The sequence below is a fragment of the Amblyomma americanum genome, chromosome 4, assembly GCF_052857255.1.
Source record: "Amblyomma americanum isolate KBUSLIRL-KWMA chromosome 4, ASM5285725v1, whole genome shotgun sequence".
Taxonomy (NCBI): Eukaryota; Metazoa; Arthropoda; class Arachnida; order Ixodida; family Ixodidae; genus Amblyomma; species Amblyomma americanum.
In genome coordinates, this window is record NC_135500.1 from 134504524 (window position 1) to 134525091 (window position 20568).

General features: G+C 47.0%; 2 protein-coding genes across 2 annotated transcripts in view; both read left to right on the plus strand.

The window, feature by feature from the left end:
- LOC144129842 (uncharacterized) overlaps positions 1-7140 on the plus strand; it is a 47654-nt gene extending 40514 nt beyond the window's left edge. The window contains exons 3-6 of the mRNA XM_077663908.1: positions 887-991; positions 2487-2694; positions 4387-5307; positions 7092-7140. Coding sequence (XP_077520034.1) covers positions 887-991; positions 2487-2694; positions 4387-5307; positions 7092-7140 — 1283 coding nt within the window. The remainder of the gene's footprint in view (positions 1-886; positions 992-2486; positions 2695-4386; positions 5308-7091) is intronic.
- An 8069-nt stretch (positions 7141-15209) lies between these two features.
- LOC144129843 (solute carrier organic anion transporter family member 4A1-like) lies at positions 15210-18590 on the plus strand. The gene is made up of 3 exons (XM_077663909.1): positions 15210-15273; positions 17316-17511; positions 18428-18590. Exons 1-3 carry the CDS (start codon positions 15210-15212, stop codon positions 18588-18590), a joined length of 423 nt encoding a protein of 140 aa, XP_077520035.1.
- The last annotated feature ends 1978 nt before the right edge of the window (positions 18591-20568 follow it).

Sequence of the window (20568 nt, forward strand, 5' to 3'; positions counted from 1 at the left end):
GCGAGAAATACACAGCCTCCCAAATACCTGTCAGTCCAAAGATGAGTCTTACGGGAGCTCGGCAAGAGCAACCTGTCTCTCACAAGCCCCGCCGGTGGCTGTGTTTGAAACAGCTACAGGGGCAGCGTCGCATCGCTTAATCGCTGGCCAACTGCGCCAGTAGTGGTGTTCAGATTCCCCGTGATCTATGAATCTGAAAAAGGAGTACTTGCGCTGGAAGGGATCACTGATGCCATCGCATTGTACTCTTAAGCGTAAGTTACGCGTCGCCCAAGTTTTAACGCGATAGCTTTAAGGGCCCCGTTACGCAGAAAGTGCGATGTCAGCGCTGTCGGCGTTGTGAGCGATAAATAGCGGGGCGTAGGATGGCTCCGCCAGCTACCCCAGGAAAAGCAACCTAGTTGGGCCGGCTAAGTCACATGACCCTGTCGGGTATTCACATCCTATCCACCGGATGGTGAGCCTACTAACAGCCCTAGCAGGTGGAAGTTATATCAATGGTTGATCGCGAGAGGTTGCTCGAGAAGAGCAACTTAGGTCGAACAAGACCCACCGGTGGCAGCACCTGCCATCGCCGAGCGGTGGAGCATCCCTTGTACGGTGCACTATTGCGCAAGGAGTGTTATGACGACTCCCAGGGAACTGTGACTGTAAAGTTGAGAACGAACAATTCTATATACTATGGGCATTGACTCAACGCTATCGCGTCATATCCTAAAGGCGCGGAGCTTAAGTGTACCCTCCGAACCTTTTCCCGCTCCATAAATGCACTTCACACCGCGAAGGCGCTTCACTTCACTACAGGTGTCACTTTCAACAATAAGCGCTGACCGATTGAACCGCGCTTGGTATAAATGCCCTGATTGCTTGCGACATGATGGCGCAGAGGACGCGGATCAAGGCGGCGAAGCCATGCACGGCTCAGACGAGGAGCCTGCGGGGACGGCGGCCGAAAAGTCCCACAAGAAAACCAAGAAGCATCGGCACAAAGGTGCGCGCCATCTCTTGCAGCACTGCGTATCGTGTCCGTGCGGTTTCGCTGAATGATTGAATGCGTGACGAGACCATGTACTTTGAAACGGGTAGCCGCGGACGACATCAAGTTTGCCCTTTTAATTTGTGTTTCAAAATAGGTCCTGCTAGGCCCTTGCTATACAAATCAGTGGTTCCTAGAAACCTCGAACGGAACGGTCGTTTAATCATAAAATAATTGTAAAACATCACTGCGTGTGTGTCACAGTCTTTAATGCCTGTGAACACTGTTGGCTTCCCGATGCGGCTGTTTAGCGTTGAATAATACCAGCTAAAAGGGCTCTTTCCCACAACAACATGACTTCACTAACCGTCACTGGTAGGATTTGCATGTCAACAAGAAGGCGAGCTGAGCATTTCAGGGAGCAGTGAGTGGCGAATTGTTCAGCTAGGAATAAAACTCAGTACAAGCGCACCAAAACAGCAGTTCCACACATGACTGAAAGTGTAATAAGGGCGCAGTTAAACGGCCACAGAGGTGAGGTTAAAATTCCCAAGTTGTGGTAGACTAGTGCTTTATAACTATATATTCCGACATAACAGACAACAGAGCGTATTGATGCTAAAAATGGCCAAAAAATGAAGTACAAGTATTGACATCACAGGCCATTTTCATAAGCGAACTGGTGCGCCTCGAAATAGTTCTAGCGTGCTACCTTGTATTCACTTCCTTATGGTGGTCACCGAGTATTTTTCGAACTATAGATGTCGTAAGGTGTGCAGGCCTATTTTTAATAAATGTTCTCAGCAATAAATTCACCTTTTGCTGCCAGAGAATAATCAGCAAGACGATAAATAGACATAAGAAAAGACAAATTGGATGGCATTCTCCTCAGGGACACTTTATTGTTATCAATCTCAGACTTCACGATAATTCGCTGAGGCGGGCATTGAGTCAGCAAAAACGTCCGGTGGGGCCTCGCTCGAGATGTGCAAAAGTTCATCTATTGGCGCGATCTTAAAACTTGATAATGAGGGGCCTCAACCGGTTCTTCTCAAGGGTTACCCGCGTTAAACCTATTCAGGTGAAGTAGAACTCTACTTTGGAAAGCAAATAATGTGAGACTGCAGCAGCGTTAAGTATTACTTCATCACAACTTCGTATAGTGCGGTAAAGTTCCTGCAGATTAAATAAATTTCTATTAATCAGATTCTGCAGGCTAATATAAGGCCAGTGCAAGAGCTAGGTATAATTTAAAAGGACCGGTGTGGCACAGTGGTAATAAAATTAAAGCCCAGGAATAAGTAAAGCAATGGCGCTACTTAGCAGAAATACTGGACAAGAAAATATTCAATTAAATGGAAGCTATTTAAAATTCCCCTCCTCGAACTCTCTGCTGAAAGGGCTACACCACAATTACCAACAAAAAAGTAATTTAAGTGATAGAACAACCGTATGTGCTTGCAGAGTGTAAATGTCAGCGAAGAACTGATTATCTCCTATTTGCGAACAGGGCTACATCAGGCGCCACTGTCCCCTAAGCAGCAGCATCCGCGGCACGGCCAGTCCGGAACTTCGTCGCCAGCCGGAGTCGTGTCGCCACCGTCGGCCAACGAAGGAGCTGCTGGCACGGCCGGCGCCGGCTCCAGCGAGCTGTCGCCGTCGACGCCACCATTAGCGCTTCCGGCGGAAATCGTGGTGCCCACCAAATCCCTCAACAGGTGGGGGCTGAACGGACCAGCACAGCTGCAGGCGCGCGTAGCGCCGTCCTTTACAAACGTTATGCGTTAACTCTATAACAAAAAACCGTTTAGCAAGGATTAAGGGCTGCGGCGCTCTGCTGTCTGTTTTTTTTTTACTTTGTGTCCTAGCGCTAGCGCATGGCATCATTATTTTCCATGATTCGCGCGAGTGATGGCCACCATCACCATGACAGTCATGCTTGCTCTGTCATGATGCAAGTACTAGTCGTAACGCTTCGCCACCACTTGTGGCCAGTGCTAAAAGTCTATGTATCAATGAGCAGAGCGCGTGGATATTGGCGAGCATTGGCAGTGAAACATAACGGCAGTACAGCCAGGACGCGCTCAGAAACAAGCTTTCTGGAACTCGGTGGCCGACTTTTGGCCTCGCATAAACCGCGGCACTCTGGCCACTTGGGAAAATATATTTAGACTCGTTCGAGAAAGCAACGCATCCTTCTAAGGCCCCACCAAAACACTGGCTATACATCAAGCAGATTCATCATCAGGAACTCGAGGTCCGACCAGTCTTTCAGAGAGCACTGCGAATGCTATATCAAACTACGCCTGACAACACGTGCAATCCCGAAATGCACCGCCTTCGCAAACACTCAAGGCAAACGCGTTTCTGGCACACCGTCGCCTGCAACAACGCCGTTGAGAGAAGAGCGTATAGCTGCTTACCGCTCACTGAGGTGCACCTTTGCAAGGCTGTAGTTGACATGGTTGCAAAAACCTTCTATAAAAACCGCTTAAGAGTAACAAAGCTCCACTCCTAACAGCACCAAAAAAAAATGTTTGTCACTTCTGTGTCCCCGTTCGCCCCTTTGTAGCTCTGGAACGTTGAACCGAAAAACTACCATTATTATGAAAGCGAAAGTTTTTTATAGGACACTTTCTGCCGGCGACAACCCATGCACCTCGGCCAAGCATCGTGCTTGGTGCAACCTTTGTTGTCATCGGGTCGGACAAGCAGTCGTCAATCTCGGAAACACACTTAGCCGCCGCGGTGGCTGAGTGGTTATGGCGCTCGGCTGCTGGCCAGAAAGACGTGGGTTCGATCCCGGCCGCGGCGGTTGAATTTCGATGGAGGCGAATTTCTAGAGGCCCGTGTACTGTGCGATGTGAGTGCACGTTAAAGAACCCCAGGTGGTCGAAATTACCCTCAGCCATTCACTACGGCGATCTCATAGCCTGAGTCACTTTGAGACGTTAAACCACCATAAACCAAACCATAAACCAGTCGAAAACACACTTATTAAGAACGGCGTGGTCACATATTTAATATGCGCGTACCTCTCAATCGTACAACGCCGGGATTAGGGAGGGAGTGAAAAAGACGTATTTCGGAAAAGTACCCAACGTTTGCACTTGCTGTCGGTGATTTTCGCGACCTCCACAATGTAGCATAAGCGCGTTCAATTTTTCCATGACTCTGAAGCTTCTGCAAAGGTCATCCCTCAGGGTTGCAGCGGAGCGCGGTGGGTTATTCATTGACAATCTAGGTCAGTGCTGTATCCACCTCTTGAGCGCATTTTTTTCAGCGAATGATGCACACGCCGACTCACTCCATGAACACTTCGGAGGTTAATCTACTCTGAGAGGATCTTAATTCAGGCTGACTTATCTTCTTGCAACGCCTGACGCGCTTCATCGCCCGGCTGTCGACAGGGTCGATGAGGCGGTGGTCGACGGCGGGCAGCCCGCGCCCGCTGACAACATGGGACGGGATGCGGTGAACCAAGCGATCGAAACCAAGAGCGTCGGCTCTGGCGCTGATCCCGGGACTTCGGCGAAGAAGAAGCACGGCAAGAAGAGGCGTCGAGAAGCCAAGGAGCAACCCATGGCAAAGGCGGTGGAGCCGCGTGATGAAAAGCTATCGCGGGATCAGGAGCCAACTGCGCAGTCAGGGGAGGAACCGACGAAAACTACCCCGCCCGACCCTTCCGTTCCAGCCGCTGACGAGAGGCAGATAGAACGTGCGCCTCTGCCGGAAGAGACTGCTCCGAAGGAGGCCCAGCCCGCGGATGAACCGCCACCACCGCCGAGGGCGTCTGATAAGACCGCTGTCAAAGAAGATCTGCAACACGGCGCCCTCAAGCCGGGTGAGGTGACGATCCCACCAGACCGCCGGAGCATTCGGGCGGTGGACGAACACGACGAAGAGCGCGACCAGCGGTGCGGCCTCCTGGGCGTGTACCCGCGGTTCCTGCAGAAGTACCGCACGCCCCGCTGCGCCCTGACCGCGCTCTGCCTCGTGTCCTTCACGCGGAGCTTCTCCATGAACGGCGTGATGATGGTGGTGCTGCCATCTCTCGAGCGGCGCTACCAGATGAAGAGCTACGAGAGCGGCATGATCCTGAGCAGCAACGACGTGGCCAGCTGCCTTGCCATGCTGCCCGTGGCCTTCCTGGCCACCCAGCGCCACAAGCCGCGCTTCGTCGGCTCCGGCATTGCCATCATGGGGCTGGGCAACATGGTCGTGGCAATGGTACACTTCCTGTCCCCGCCGTACAGCCTGGCGGGCGCCGGCTCCGACACTTGTCCGGAGATGGGCGCCAACGATTCGTGCACGGAGTCCGGAAGCATCAGGTGAGCAGTGATTGTTCACACCACTTCTCGATATAAATACGCCGTCTCACGTAAGAGAAACCAGAACTAAAAAAACTGAAAAATGCAATAGTTACTAGATATTATAATGCATTCGAACATTGCTGCCGGTTACGTAATAATAATAATTGTTTTTTTTTGGTGGAAAGGAAATGGTGCAGTATCTGTCTCATATATCTTTGGACACCTGAACCGCGCCGTAAGGGAAGGGAAAAAGGAGGGAGTGAAAGAAGAAGAGAGAGAAATGTCTTTTTGTATCAACTCAGCCTTTCAAACGCCGCGCTATTAAGCAATGGTCCAAAGCCAAAAATTCTTACTTGCAATTAGCGTATTCTTTTTCAGTGATTCGTGAAAAAAATTGTATTCAAATTTAAAATGACTAATTGTGCTTCTCCAAGTTGCATTTTTGGAACATTGGTGTTTCCCATACATAGAGTGCTAGTGATGTCTGAAATACATTTCATGGTTTGTACAGTCCGAATTTTTTCTTGCTATCTGAAGACAACTATATAAACTGCCTGCAATGTCTTTTGCAATTTACAGAGCTAATTATCGCACTCATTATGCTTGAATTCTGTTCTCTTCGACCGTGCGAGGCCCATCACATTCAACGCTTCAGAAGCCGCAGTAGTCAGGAGAGACTGTTTTGAGAAATGGTTTTTACAGCATAGCTATGCATTTGCACAGCATAGCATAGCATAGCATACCATAGCAGATGTTGTTACAGCGTGGCCAGGAAGACCACGCGTGACTCCGTCCGTGATCATATGACCACTCTCTGCATGTGCATCGGGCTGCTTTTGTAGCGAGAGCTACACTACGCCAGCTTTTAGAGCCTTCTGCGTGGCACCCATGAGCTCCATGGTCATTCCTTGAGCACCGTGGCACCCCTTGAGTTCCGTGGCGGCGCCGTGATTGGTCACGTGGTGCGGAGCAGCTGCTGCTGCGCGGAACCGAGCTGCAACAGCTGTGCGCATGCGCCGTGTCAGGTGGGAGGAGAGGACGAAAGTGGAAGAGGGGGAGAGAGTGAATCCACGTCCAGGAACGAAGATTAAGAAGGAACCGCCCTGCGAAACGGAGCGGCTATAGACTGACTTTGCAATTCGACTGAGCGAGTTCCACTCGGCCACAGGTAGCTCTCGCGTCACTCCAGGTTTAACCAGAGCTAAACCGCAGCCAATTTTTATGGTCTTCAGGTGAGGTGTACGCTAGAACGGGGGTGGAGGTTTTCATGTCACGCCCTGCAAACACCTAAACCCTAGCTTTGTCCCATCTCTGCCGTTATCGGGTGCAACGCGTGGTTATAAGAGGCACCAAACGCTTCGAAACGCCTCTCAAACGCCGCACGTAGCCGGGAGGTGAGAGGTGTGCCGGTGCCCATGGATGCGCTGCCTAAAAACATCTGCATACTTCACCCTCACATTTTATATACAGAACTGAACAGCGTTTACGCCAGCTGGCATAATACTAGAGACTAAGAAAGGAATGTCGTCTGTCTTTGAATTTTAACTACTGCCAAACGCCAATGTTCCAAAAAAGGAACAGTAGCATAAATCTCAAGCGGGGATCATCAGTTGCTAAGACAAAAGAAACAGGCCTGTCGGAACTTGTTTGCAGAACGTGGTCGGACAATTTTACAGGAATTAGATGTCCCTCTTACAAGCTGGAAAAATGGTGGCTTTGTGGTTTTACCGAAAGGTGTATTCCACCAAGAAGCACTCGAGGCAGTAAATGAGTTTAACCTTATTAAAACTCTCTGTGTGTAGGGACCTCTGTGCGCAGAAGCGACACATGGCCTACGAAGGGAGCCTGTAGTGAAGGACACCGGATTGCTTTAGACGACTTGGTATTCTTAAACCAGCACTGACATCACACAGCACAAGAGCGTTTTCGTGCTCTTCTTCATAGAAACTTGCCTGCCGTAGTCGGGATTCGAACAAATTGCCTTGGAATCATCAGTGCCACGACAAAGGCACTGTCCTGTCGCTTTCAATACTAAAATTCGTGTCACAGGTATAAAACAATTGTTGACTTCTTCAAGCCTGCTGAAAGTCACAAGGGGGAAAAGCAGAATGTCGGCCCTAAACGTAATGCAATGAGCGTATGTTTTAGTGTCAAGACGCTCAAGCAAAGGTAAACGGTTTAGGACGATAGTGAGTGAGAACACCACCTGGCAGTTAAATGTCATCGATTTCCTTCAAAAAGCTTTCAGACAGCATATAATGCGTGACCAGTTTTTTGGTGAGCCATTTTATTAAGGCCAACCGAAATATTCGCTTCGCACTCTCTGTAGACGTTGATTACGTGTGTTACTTCGTACTAATCAAACGCCGTTCACTTAGCTCAGAATTCGTGGACAAAAGTGCGGGATCGTTCCTTTTCATAAGAAAGGCGGTATGCATGTTGGAGATTTTTTTACCCCGTTCAGAATCTTACTTCATGGGTAGCTTTTTCACTTTTAACAGCAAGCCATATTAGCTGAACAAAGACATGTGCAATGAAAAGTGCATAGCGCCAAAATTAAGTTACATATTTTTAGGCAACACCGACCAGATCTTTGCCTGTTTTTGACCATACTAAAATCATAAAAGTATGACGGTACGTTCATGCTTTTTTAATCTTTTTGGACATGCAATCTTCTCGTGCTCAACGAAATGAGCTACGACGACAGTTGTCCCGTCTGCTGCTATGGACGAGGGCAGAGCTGGTGAACACACTCAAGGTTCGGTTACACTACCCGAAAGCAGGAGATTGGACAGTCGTCGCCATAGCTAAGTTGGTAGAGCACCGGACGCGAAATTCCGAAGTCGTGGATTCGGACCTCACCGGTGGCCTCGGGTTTTTTTTTTCTGCATTCGTCGTAGCTAATTTGCTTCCTAATCAGTTATCAATTACTAATCTGTTAGTCTCCCATTGATCAACACCAAAAAATTGTAAAGAAAACATCCCCTATGCTCCTTGGTTTTAGTGACTATTGGCTCCCATCATGTACACACATATAAAAGTTAGATTTTCTGCAGACAGAAACATCGTTTGCCTTAAGCTTGGGCGCATTTCAAAGCTATTTAACGTAACATTGTTACGTTAGACTCTGAGTGCAAGAAATCACTCGCTAAGAAAAAGCAGCCAATTTTCGATTCACCAGTTTAGCGAATTCCGGCATCCGGTTGCCCGTTGTCGGTGGTGACAGCTGCATAGTCTAAACCCACCTAAAGAAAGTGGAAGAGGGAAGAAAGGTTTCCTTAAAAAAGGTGTGAAGACGAGGGAACCTAAAACAGCCTCACGACAAGAAGTCCTCAATTATCTGCAGAAAGTATTACGCAACACGAAGAATGTTGCCAGCAGGTATAGGATAACGGTCCATTTTTTCAGTAGCGAAAACCTCTAGCTAAGCCCTCGTATCTCTGACAAGAAAACCAGAAAAAACGAGCGACAAAATGCATACCAAGAGTTAACTTCTATGCCAGAGCCGAAAATTCTCTCAGAACCAAAATCTCTATCTCAGGCCGTTTATGCCTGCAACAGCTTGATAATTCGGTCAGTTTGTAAAACAGACAATTTCGGTTCCTGAAGTTCCCTGGAGCTCTCTGAAAATTCCCTTCTCGCTAAAGTTTAGCTCGCAGAGTGCCTAAATAATAAAGAATAACCAGAATGAAACATTAATCTGCTTGGCTCTAATGGAAGTGTGAATCAGGAGTGGCCTTTGAGCTGAAATTCAAGGTATACTTCACATTAGTTGCGACAAAATGAGGTTCTTCGTGATGATGCAAAATTTCATTACGTGGCTGTGTTCGCAATTCTGCATCTTAATGTGGTCGAGCTAGCACATTTGACGTGGCGGTCAGTAGCAAGACCCTCTTTATCATTGTTGAGTTAAGGTACCGGGGATATTTGGTTGTGCATGGCTCCCTGATTGAACAGTAAACCACCTCTGTTACGAATACGGTTCTCGTTTCCAGGATAATTAGCGAGTATCCATGGGCTTCACCTAGCGCAAGACGTAGTTTTCACGCATGATAAAGATAACTAGCAAGTTATTATGGTAATTACACGTTAATTTTGTTCATCAAACTTAGAAACGAGATCGCCCGAAAACGAGGTTAGCAAAACACGGATTCTTGTCGGTATGCTTGCTAGCTACCTTTAAAAGCTATCCTACCGCAAATGGAAAAACAGATATTAAAATAGCAGAACATGAGACCTTCAACCTGGCATTGACCTTCTTTCTCCTTAGTGAATGTGTGTCCTCCATTAGTGCCAGAATACCAAAGTGAGCTTGTTTGTGTAGACGCATAATTTCTGTTCTGCTTCCCCCAAGATAGCGAAGGGATGTGTTCAGTTTTGAGGAAGGAGGAACCAGCGACCTCTGAAGCTTACTACCAGCGACATTCCCCACGAAGTCGCTGCCATCACATGCCCATCTTCTGTTCATGTAGCCGTGACAATCCATTTTGAAAGGCAATGACTTGTACTTTTTTTCTCAAATGTCTGTAACCCCACCCCTTATACCACCAGAAGGATTTGGTTTGGGTTTTGCGTCCCAAAGCGACTCAAGCTGTGATGGACGCCGTAGTGAAGGGCTCCGGAAGTTTCGACCACCTGGGGTTCTTTAACGTGCACTGATATCGCACAGTACACGGGCCTCTAGAATTTCGCCTCCATCGAAATTCGACCGCTGCGGCCGGGATCGAACCCACGTCTTTCGGGTCAGCAGCCGAGCGCCGTAACCACTAAGCCACCGCGGCGGCGAATCTCCATAAGAAGGTTTTTAAGAAAAATAAAGTGAAGTGAAGTGAAGACCATTATTTTTCGTTGTATCTGACAACGCTATGTTTGCAGGAACTTCCGGTTCATAATGATGGCGGGCCAGCTGCTCAGTGGACTCGGTGCCACGCCCATCAACACGGTCACCATCGCCTACCTGGACGAGAATCTGCCCAAGAAGAAGTCCAGCCTGTACATTGGTGAGCACCTGCAGCACAACTTCCTCCAGCGTTCTGCAGAAAAGCCTCAAGTACCCAGGGTAGAATATTATATTTCTATCGCTTTTTTCCGTTGAAACGAAAAATGCAGGTAAATACACGTCCTGCATCAAGAATGCTCAAAATTAAGGCAGCATTGGGGATGCATGCCTCCTCGTACACTCAAGAGTGAGTCTTCCGGATAAGGGAAAGAGCGACCTGAACATTTTTATTGCATTTCGCGCAGAAGGCCTTACATGGACGATGCGTTATTATATGTTCAAATTCCGATTGATTTTGGCCGGACTTCTACGGCCTCTTTATACAGCTATTGTCCTTGTCCAGGTACATGGCAAGCTGCTCTATAAAAAAAAATTGCAAGGAACGCACGTTCTTCGGGGCCTGTAAGTTTGACATGGTTCAGTTCAATTTGGCAGGTCGGAAGGGGCGCTCCGACTGGCGACGTTTTCCCGAATCGTGACGAGCGCATGGTAGAAGCCGCTGTCTCTTTATACGAGGGTTCCTGTACCATGTGTATTTTCCACTTGTGCAGGAATCTTCAACAGCATGGCCATTGTGGGACCCTCTATCGGCTTCATTGTGGCCGGCTACACGCTCACCTATTACGTGGATATCGCCACCGATGTCTCTGCGTATGTATTTTCACTTGAAGCCTAAAATTGTACGATATCGCTACGGTACCCCCATAGCAACAGTGTCTGGCTGTCATATTCAGGCTGCGCATTGAGCTCTGCTGTTGTGCTGACCACGTTGCTCTAGCGCACGTTATGCACACGGCGTTCTCAAAAATAGTTATCGCATGCACGTAACCAGATTGTTTGACATCTCTAGTGACGTAACCATGCCCATTTTGTTTTTCTTTTCTGAATATGTTATGACTGAACACATCTATAGAGTCGACAGAAGACGTTTTTGTCTGTTGGAATTCCTGCAAAAGTAATACTTCTTAAAGCAAAAAGAGAGACTTGTAGCAGACCAAGGACAACGGCTATGACACGGTGCACGTCACAGACGCAGCGGCGTTCCGGAGACGTGCAAAACTGATTATGTGCAATGGCGCAATAACCATTTCATGTTCATGGTCCGCTATTTCTCTAAAGCACCACGTAAACTAAGGCGTTACAAACCCCAAAGGAATAACCGATTAGCTTTACCTGGGTGCGAGACAGCATCTTATCCAGAAATTGGTAAGGGCTCGGGTAGAGCGTTGCTTCTGATCCTCGGACGTAGGAGACACCTGAGAAAACGTATTTTAGCTAGGTTGTAAACACTTGGCGAGCCAACCCTGAGCCGCATATGGTGTGAAATGTTAAGTGAAGTTACCTGTTGGTGAGGCAGAATATTGTTAGGTGTCTTACAAGCAGTTCTTCCTACGCTTAATCTTGCAGTGAGAAACTGCTTCTTGTTAGCACGCAAACAAAGCATCGTGCTCGCCAGTCTTGAATTATTTTGCAAAACAGCAGTTTCATGACATAATATTCCTACTTCACTGTCAGTCTCGCGTTCAGCAGCGAATGAATTGCTTATCTCTCTCCCCACTGCAGCCTCGGCTTAAGTTCCAAGAGCCCGGCGTGGATCGGCGCCTGGTGGATGGGCTTCCTGGTGTCAGCCATCATGGGACTCACTCTAGGCCTAGCCACCGCCTGCTTCCCGAAGCACCTGCCCGGTACGCGCTCCCGCCACTGGTGTCACCATATTCGCGGAGTATTGGGAAAGGGAACGTAGGATACCCTGCAGGAGATGTGACTGAAGTGCGCAGTGCAGTACTAACGGCAATTTTCCACAGCTGAGAGGTTGCCGCAAGCAATAAAACAAAACATATTGCATAGTTGTCTTTCCTGATTCATGACCGCACTGCTGGCGTTCACCCGTTTTGTGTGGATATGGTCACTTGGTTTTCTAGCAGCAACGTAATCACCGATATGAGGACGAGCGGCCACTCCAGTGATAGGAAAGCTACGCCGGTAGTTTATTAACGGTCCGTCCCTACCTCCGATGTTTGCACAATGATATTTCACACCAAGGTAGACGCACGTTGAACAGTACGTGTAGCCCGTAGTAGCTCTGTCCTGGCGTCCACGTTTTTGTTGAAAGGATAAACACGGCAGTTTGTAATGTCGTAGATGATGAACTTAGAAATCTCGCAAGTATCTTTAATAAAAAATCACTAAAAGAAACCATTTTTGTGGCGGTGACGTTAGTGTATGGATCAGATGACCTCTAATATAATAAAACGCTTTATTGGGCAGTTCCCACATCAACAGGCGTCGTGAAGTGGTCCCCTTCTCAGGCGACTTAGTAATCATTCTAACACACATATTTGTATAAGCAAAAGCTGCCTCAATGGAAAGTCTTGAAAAGTCCGTTGAAGGACCAGCTTACTGTGTGAAGATGGCCTTTGTACCTGTGAGCAAAATTCGAGTGTGTTTAGTTCGTACTTCGAGCCCTCTTTTTAGATGGAGGGCGGAGTGACATGCTCCTGCAAACTTTTTGATAAGGGGCACAAAATCCATAGAGAGTTTTTCTTCAAATATGAGGCCCTAGAGTTAAACATTGTTTGATTATATCAGATTCCAGAAACTGAAAACGCTTTTGCTCATCGCTTTGAAAGAAACCGCAAGCATTTCTATGAAGGCAAAATGTAAAAGATCATTATCTACCTTAAGTTGCCTGGCTCGTCGAACCCCCCAAGCATCAAAAGCCAACGCGCCGGATCTTCACTGCACTCCTACATGCAGCCCACATTCCTTGATATTAACGCGAATTGCTAATGCGGCGTGGTGTGCACAGTGCCGCGGTAGACTTCACGTGCCCAATAACGTGCAGGATATGCGGAGCTGTGCGCCGAGAAGAAAGCGGACACCTCCATGTTTTCGGTGGTGAGCATGGTGGCCACGAGCGACTTCGGTCGGCGCCTCACCGATTTGCCCAAGGCTATCCGGCGGCTACTCACAAACGTGCCATTCATGCTGCTCTGCTTCGCGATGTCCTTCAACCGTGAGTGCCCCTATCCTCAGGATGCCCGGACGTTAATACCCGCGCATTCATACGACCCCTAAGCTCTGCTCTTTTCACTCAGCCATCAATGTGCTAGTACAGTTGCGTACGTGCATGCACACAGTGTCCTGTGAAGCGCATGTTAGTCTTGTCGATTCGAGTTCACGCAGGTCGCGTAATCAACAGACACCTTTAGCATGCCGTGTTACCGTTACCGCTACCTGAGTAACGGGGGCCCACCCATTGCCGGTGAGCACGCGCTGATTGGTTCCGATGCTACAGGCGTTCACGGAACTGCGGGATACGTGGCGCCATCTGGCGCCGTCAAACTATTTTCGCATGCGCATTGGCTGCGCGTGGACTCCCGGTACTCAGGTAGCGGTCACACGGTATGCTAAAGGTGTCTAAAAATTCGATACATGTTAAAGCGATAGCGTTAAAGGTGGCGTTCGATGGAAAGCCTGGCGTCGGCGTCGTTGTAACTGGAAAATCTTGATTGGTCGATTGGGTAGTGAAGTAAAAAATTATCGGTGAAAAGAAAAAAAAGAATCGGATCGCTGACATTTCGGTCGGGAGTGGAGCGTGCTACATCGACACCACTGAGGAGCGTTTTTCAGTGGGATAAATGCAGGACTTGTAGGCACACCTCACATTGCGCAGTAGGCAAATTATATTAAAGGAACACTTAGTTGATTAGGATCACTAGTTATTGTCACCAGTTAATATGGATAGTGGAGTGTAATAAAGCAGTATGAGATGGCTACAATCTTATCGTTGTCTGCGAAAAGGTTTGCCAGGGGACCCCCAAGAGACAGTAGGGAACCTTTAAACTTCGCATTATACTTAGGTGTCCTAAATGTTTTTTTTTTCGCTTGAAATTCCCAAAGCTACGTTCACATATCTATTTCCTGAAAAACATTTCGACATTTTAGTTTAAAAGTACACAAATTAGAGATTCTTGAGGGTGTCATCTGCTCCCACTTCGCGATTAATGCAGCGCCATTAAACCTCAAAAGCGGGCACATGAGACATAGCTAGCTTAAAAGCAGCTGATAATAATAATAATAATTGGCTTTTCGGGAACATAAATGGCGCAGTATCTGCATCATATAACGTTGGACACCTGAACCGCGCCATAATGGAAGGGATAAAGGAGGGAGTGAAAGAAGAAAGGAAGAAAGAGGTGCCATAGTGGAGGACTCCGGAATAATTTCGACCACCTGGGGATCTTTAACGTGCACCGACATCGCACAGCACACGGGCGCCTTAGCGTTTTGCCTCCATAAAAACGCAGCCGCCGCGGTCGGGTTCGAACCCGGGAACTCCGGATCAGTATAAAAACAGCTGCCTGAGCTGGTTCTGCAACCTCGCAGAGATTTGGAACTGCTTGTTAACTATCGGAGAACATAAATTTGACTAGCTAATTTGTACTAGTATGCATAAATATAATTTTCAAAAGAAAGAAAAAATAACCCCTGCTACTCGCGAAGCTAGGAGAACGGCTTTTTTTTCTTGAAATTCACAACCTCGCAACTCTGATCTCTACTGGCCGAAAAATTCGAGCACGATAAAAGTTGCTTAATCAACGCTTTCTATTTGTCGACTGTTCGTTCAGTGCCGCAGCTAATTCTTCTTGGAGCCTGTTTTTTATTGGCCCACTCCTGGTATTCTAATAAAAGCACGGCGGTACGCCCAAGCGATTCAATGCTTTAATGAACTAACAATGAACGAATGAATATTTTAATGGGCACGTTCTTGAATTCACGATTGAGTACACTGTGCTCAACCATTTTTGCTTGGCCTTGCGATATAAATAAATGAGGTCTTTATTGTCGAGTAGTTTTTTAATTTTTGCGTGTCCTTGATGGCGCGACTGCAGAGATGTTCGCCATCGGCATCACGTCAATGTTGACAAAGTTCTTCGAGTCGCAGTTCGGCCTGCCCTCAGCCAAGGTCGCCTACCTCACCGGTGAGCTCCTTGAAGTTGGTCATTGTTGTCTTAGAGGCGTTGGTAGAGCATTGAATTGCGCGGTATCGGGCGGTTCCATCTCCTCTGGGACCCCCAAACGCATTTGTTACCAATATTATCAGCCTTTGCTCTCATATACTTAGGTGGCCAAACATTTTCCTGTGAATCTTCAGACACCGTCTACGTACGGAATGGCAAATTTGCATTAAAATAAAAATGAAAAGAATTGTTCGGCCATACGTGAAACCAGCCGACACGGCGCCTTATAGCCAACTAAAGAAAAAAGTGGTCGGGTTCTAACGTAGTGAAAACCCAGTAGATGTGCGAAAGCACGTTTTTATCCTGGTTGCCTTATTATTTTGCTTTGCTGGATGGGTGGGTCGCATTAGTGGATGCAATTAACAGCACTAGAGTGGATATTTGTTCTGTTTTATTTTTGGTATGTGCCATACCTCAAGAGGACGAATAAAAAGCACGAGGGTGTGTTGCAGTTTAACAAGTGGCGTGATCTGCTGCTGCGATAGCATGGTGCTCCCGTGCAGTGGCCAGCGAAGCTGATCTGTTCGCACCGCCGCGGGTTCGAAACCCAGTCGCGACAGTAATTTAATTTATTTATTTATGGTCTGGCCGAAGTTACCCTAAAGGTCAAGCTTCACACAAACATGGTGAGCCGGTTTCGCCTCGCAAAGTAGGCCCTAAAACTGACTACCACCCAACCCGCCACCACCGTCGAGCTTTGTGGCGTGGGCGTTGCCACCAAACTACAGGTGCCTAAAGTGCAGATAGTCGGATTTTTATCTTAATTTCTCGCCTCTCGCCTTTAGAATCTTCTCATTCAGAGGATCCTGCATAAGAGCGTCCCATAATATTACCACTGCAAACGTTTTGCTGGTTCGAGGTTTCCTCTTGTTTTTTCTTCAGGCTGGCTTCTGGATACGAGAATACGACATCTCCATGAAAGTTATAGGCCAGTGTCGTATTTAGCGTGGCAGTGAATTTTGGATGTATAAAGTGGATCATTACGAACATATCATGACAGTGGAACTTACAAAGTTCCATCCAAGATATTCAAACAACGCTATTAAAACTCAGAAATTGAAAATGTTCGCGCACCCACAGCTGCTCAAGAACGATGAAACCCTACGTAATTATTTAGTGAATTTAGAAAGTAGCGCTTCCATCCGGTCACCCTTAACAAGACAGCTTCCTCTATAGTCTTACAAAATTTGTTAGCACGCTTCGAATTCGGTACTGCTCCAGAAAGGATAAAGCCCAGCTCGCCCGTACGCCACTTTCTGAGACACCACCAGAGACTTCGGAACTGCTGAGTGCCCCGTGGGTCCGCAGGGCACAGTGGGGTCAGTCACTCATTATCCAAGCATTTCGCGTCATAGAAACCACGCACCAGTCCAGAGGAAAGCTTGTACCCATTGTGTCAACAGTGGATACCCAACGGCTCTTGAGATCGAACCACGTACCTGAAACGAAGCTGAAACAAAGAATCCGTACGGGTTCCCAAACGTCAACTAATGTTTTTGACTTGGTCAGTGACCCAAGATTCATTCTACCTCCCTAATGCGAGGCGGGTGTTTAAACCACTAGGCCACCTCTGCTTGCCTCACCGCCCGCACATGGCCGCATTACCTCCCGCCAATTGCGTAGCTTATTTAGTTGCCCAGAGAAAGCATTGATGTTCGGAACTTTGTCCGTATATTCTATTCATTGCGAAGAAAAGCGTATTGACGTCCTTTTAAAGAAAGGTACCGATAAACAAGTCATACGAAAGTGACTCGAAAGAGTAATAACGCTCCCCAACCGAGGGTGAGGCCCATCTCTGCGTACCTCGGCTCTTCTGTTGTAAAATCTATTGGGGACGAAAACTGTCTCTCTCTTCACGTCTTCTTCTGCACTCTAAGATATTACTGAACAATCTGGGACGCACAGGGCAACTTGCGGCATAAGATTACAGAAGAAGCATCACCTGCGGCAGATTCCGTACATAACAAGCACCGTGAGATTCACTGAAGGAGCTCGATGTGCAGGACCTATCGTGCTCGTGGGCGGTGGCTTCGGAGCTATAATTGGAGGCGCCCTGGTGAGCCGCTGGAACCTGGACTACGCGGGAATCATGCGGCTGTGCATGTACAACTGCTGTTTTTCCTGGTTCGGCGTGCTCACCTTCCTGGTCAACTGCCAGGAGAACACCTACGCCACACCGCAAGGATTCGTCGGGGCCCCGTGAGTGGATGCTCGTCACTCCTATAGGCAGGATGTCCAGTGCTGCTGATGACTGCAGCGATCTATGTTGCATTCAAAAATTATGCTGCAAGTGATGTGATAAGAACTTGCCTATGGAACTGCGCAAATTTCGATATATTAATCAGATGCTAAAATTTACTTCGTCTACTACCATAAAGCAATTCTGAGGGCATCGACGTTACGAGCACTGTGGTTACGAGATTTTCTGCGAAAAAGTTGCGTGATATCTTTATTTGGATACGCGTGCGTTTTCATTTCTTCTTATTTTGTTAAATGGCCATGCTTGGTTTGTGTCTTTCTTTGCAAATACGATATTGTGTTTCATGTTTTGATGTTCTTTTTTTCATTTTTGCTTGTTTATACATTGTGTTTACGTGTAGCTTATATATGCGGTGTCATCTTTCATTACCCTCTTTTTGTCTATATTTTTATTGATGTATATATCTATGTTGTGCAGTGTAGTATTTGCCATTCCTGCTTTAAAGAATGAGTGCGCTGGCCTATTCAAGCCTTTTCGATGTTGAATAAAGAGGAAAGAAAGACATTAGTTTCGGGGACACTTCGTAAAGGTTCGCAGAACTCGCCGTCAGATAGATGGATTACTGTTTTTTTTTGTTCTTTATCTTCTTCTTTAAGCAGCGAGGGGATGAGCAGGATGTCTGTTTTGAGTAGGAACCACACTCACCCAAGTCGGCTAAATGCTTAACTCCATTCATCTGCGCTTGCCGTGCTTATTCACTGAAATAAAGCCCAAAAGCATGAAAAATTGGCGCAGAAACGATCGATAGGTATTTCGTGACCAATGGCATGCGACGAATGCAGCTTCAGCATTTCAACTTGCTTTATCTTCACAAAATTCAGTCAAAAAGGAAGTCTTTTTGCATTATTACTCTAGGAGGCCCACAGAGTTTGACTTCCGATGCAATAGCGACTGCAACTGCACATCGTCCGTCATGAACCCCATCTGTGCCGCCGACGGCGTGGTTTACTTGTCCCCGTGCCTTGCGGGCTGCCGCAGAGAGCTCCAAGTCAAGGACCTCAAGGTGAACGCACAATAACTTCGCTCTTTTTATCAAATTGAGACACTTAATTTGTTTTAAATCAGAGTAAAGACATCATTTTAAGGGTAAAAATTGCTTGTCAAAGTCTTTCTGCATATATCAAGCAGGCACACAGACATGTACCAAGTGCAGAAGGCCATAAAACATACTTCATCTTGTTTTCCAAACGCGCATGAGTCTGCCTCTTTGACTTTCACAACATATAACGAGCAGGGTGTGTGCACTGTACACTCTGCAAGTAATATCCAGCGGAGAAGTGGAAAAGTGACCTTCCTTTGCTCCCTCCCTTTTCTATCTCTCCCTTCGTTCCCCTTCCCCCGTGTAGGGTAGCATACCGGGCGTCACCTAGTTAACCTCCCTGCCTTTCCGTTCGTCTTTCTCTCTCTTTCTCCCTCTTTCTCTTTCTATAACGAGCGGAATCATCTCGACGAATGAAATGGGGTTCACCAACGTGTACTTCTCCCACTCACCTGACATGTGGTCTGCCTAGAAATAAAAGCAATAGACTGCTGACAGCCTGGTGCACAATACGTGAGGAGGCACATTTGGCAGAAATTCGGTATTGTTGCTTCATTAATTGTGACGTGTTACCGAGACCCCTACTCGCAAAAATGAAAACCACTCGTGGAACTGCGAAGTAACAGGATATCAACTTACTTAAGCCGTGCGCGAACTTTACAGTGAAAAGAAAAAGTGGGGCTGAAATGTGGTGCGCCTACTTCTGTAAGTTGTGAGCCTGAACCATGGCTTAGCCTTTACTGGTCCAGTTTAACTCAAAAGTAGCAAAACAAGGCTAGGTGGCAAATTATTTGAGGATATATACGGGACTTCGCGGAGACAACAGGCAAATGAAGAGCACTAATGAGAACTTTTTACTAAGCGAAGTTGCTTCTGGAAACTAAGAAAAATTCTTTAAGACTTTTTGAGCATGGTTCTGCTGCCGATTACGTTCAGTGACCCGCACCCGAGCTGGCACCAGAGAGAACAGTATTTCCTGATCCATTAATTCACTCCTGCTAAAATTATTTCTCAGTACCGTCTTATGATGCTGTAAATTCTGCTCTTTGTATTAGTACCGCATAGTGAAAGACTACTATGATAGCGCCTCCACTATCGGCCAGGGTGGTCTGATATTCGACTCGAGGATCAGCCAGCCCATCTTCCCACTATGCGTGGGAAGTGTACTCTAAAAAATGTCCTTTGACAGACTAATAACTGCCGTCACTTACAAATGTCGATATTATATGCAATCTAAATCTTCAACGATGGCAACGTAGCAAGATCCTTTGTTCTAGAGGCCTACTGGATAAGCCCAGGCATTAACACACTCCGCTGACAGAGAAGTTTTCTAATGTTCAGTTTACATTGCTATTTGAGCAGGACAGCAGGTCACAAAACAAGCTCGGGAGCCCAAACTTTTAGCAAACGAGCCCAAAGCTGGGTGGGTTATGTACAGTGTTTGTGGAAAGTTCCCAGGCCACAATATATTTTTTGTTGTGAACTGGGGCATTTACAACACTCCCCAAGCTCAGGAACTCTGGAGAGTTACGAGTAGTTTTTCCTGACCTCTGAGGACCCTGGTGTTTCGAGGCGCTGATGAAGCCCGACTATATACTACTCAAAAGGAGACCCTATGGCCTGTAAATTTTGCAGACCCCAGTACCTGGTGCCTTTTCAATGTTAGACAACGTTGGCTCTGTGAAATAGAGCCGAGTCAAGCTGTTGTTATCTTAAACTGAGTAGATTACTGAGGGCACCAGATGAAAAATCTCAGGAAGGTGACAGATAAAAGCGAGACTTTTGTTTCTTCTCTATATGGCGAGATGATAATATGCTGAAAAAAAATTAAGCTTTGTAGAATGAGTGGTTGTTCTTTTATAAAACGAAAGAACAGCGCAGAAATCTAATTCTAGAACAATGAAAAAAGAACTTTTCTTACTTTGTTGAATTGTTATGGTTCAGTTAAGAAACTCAA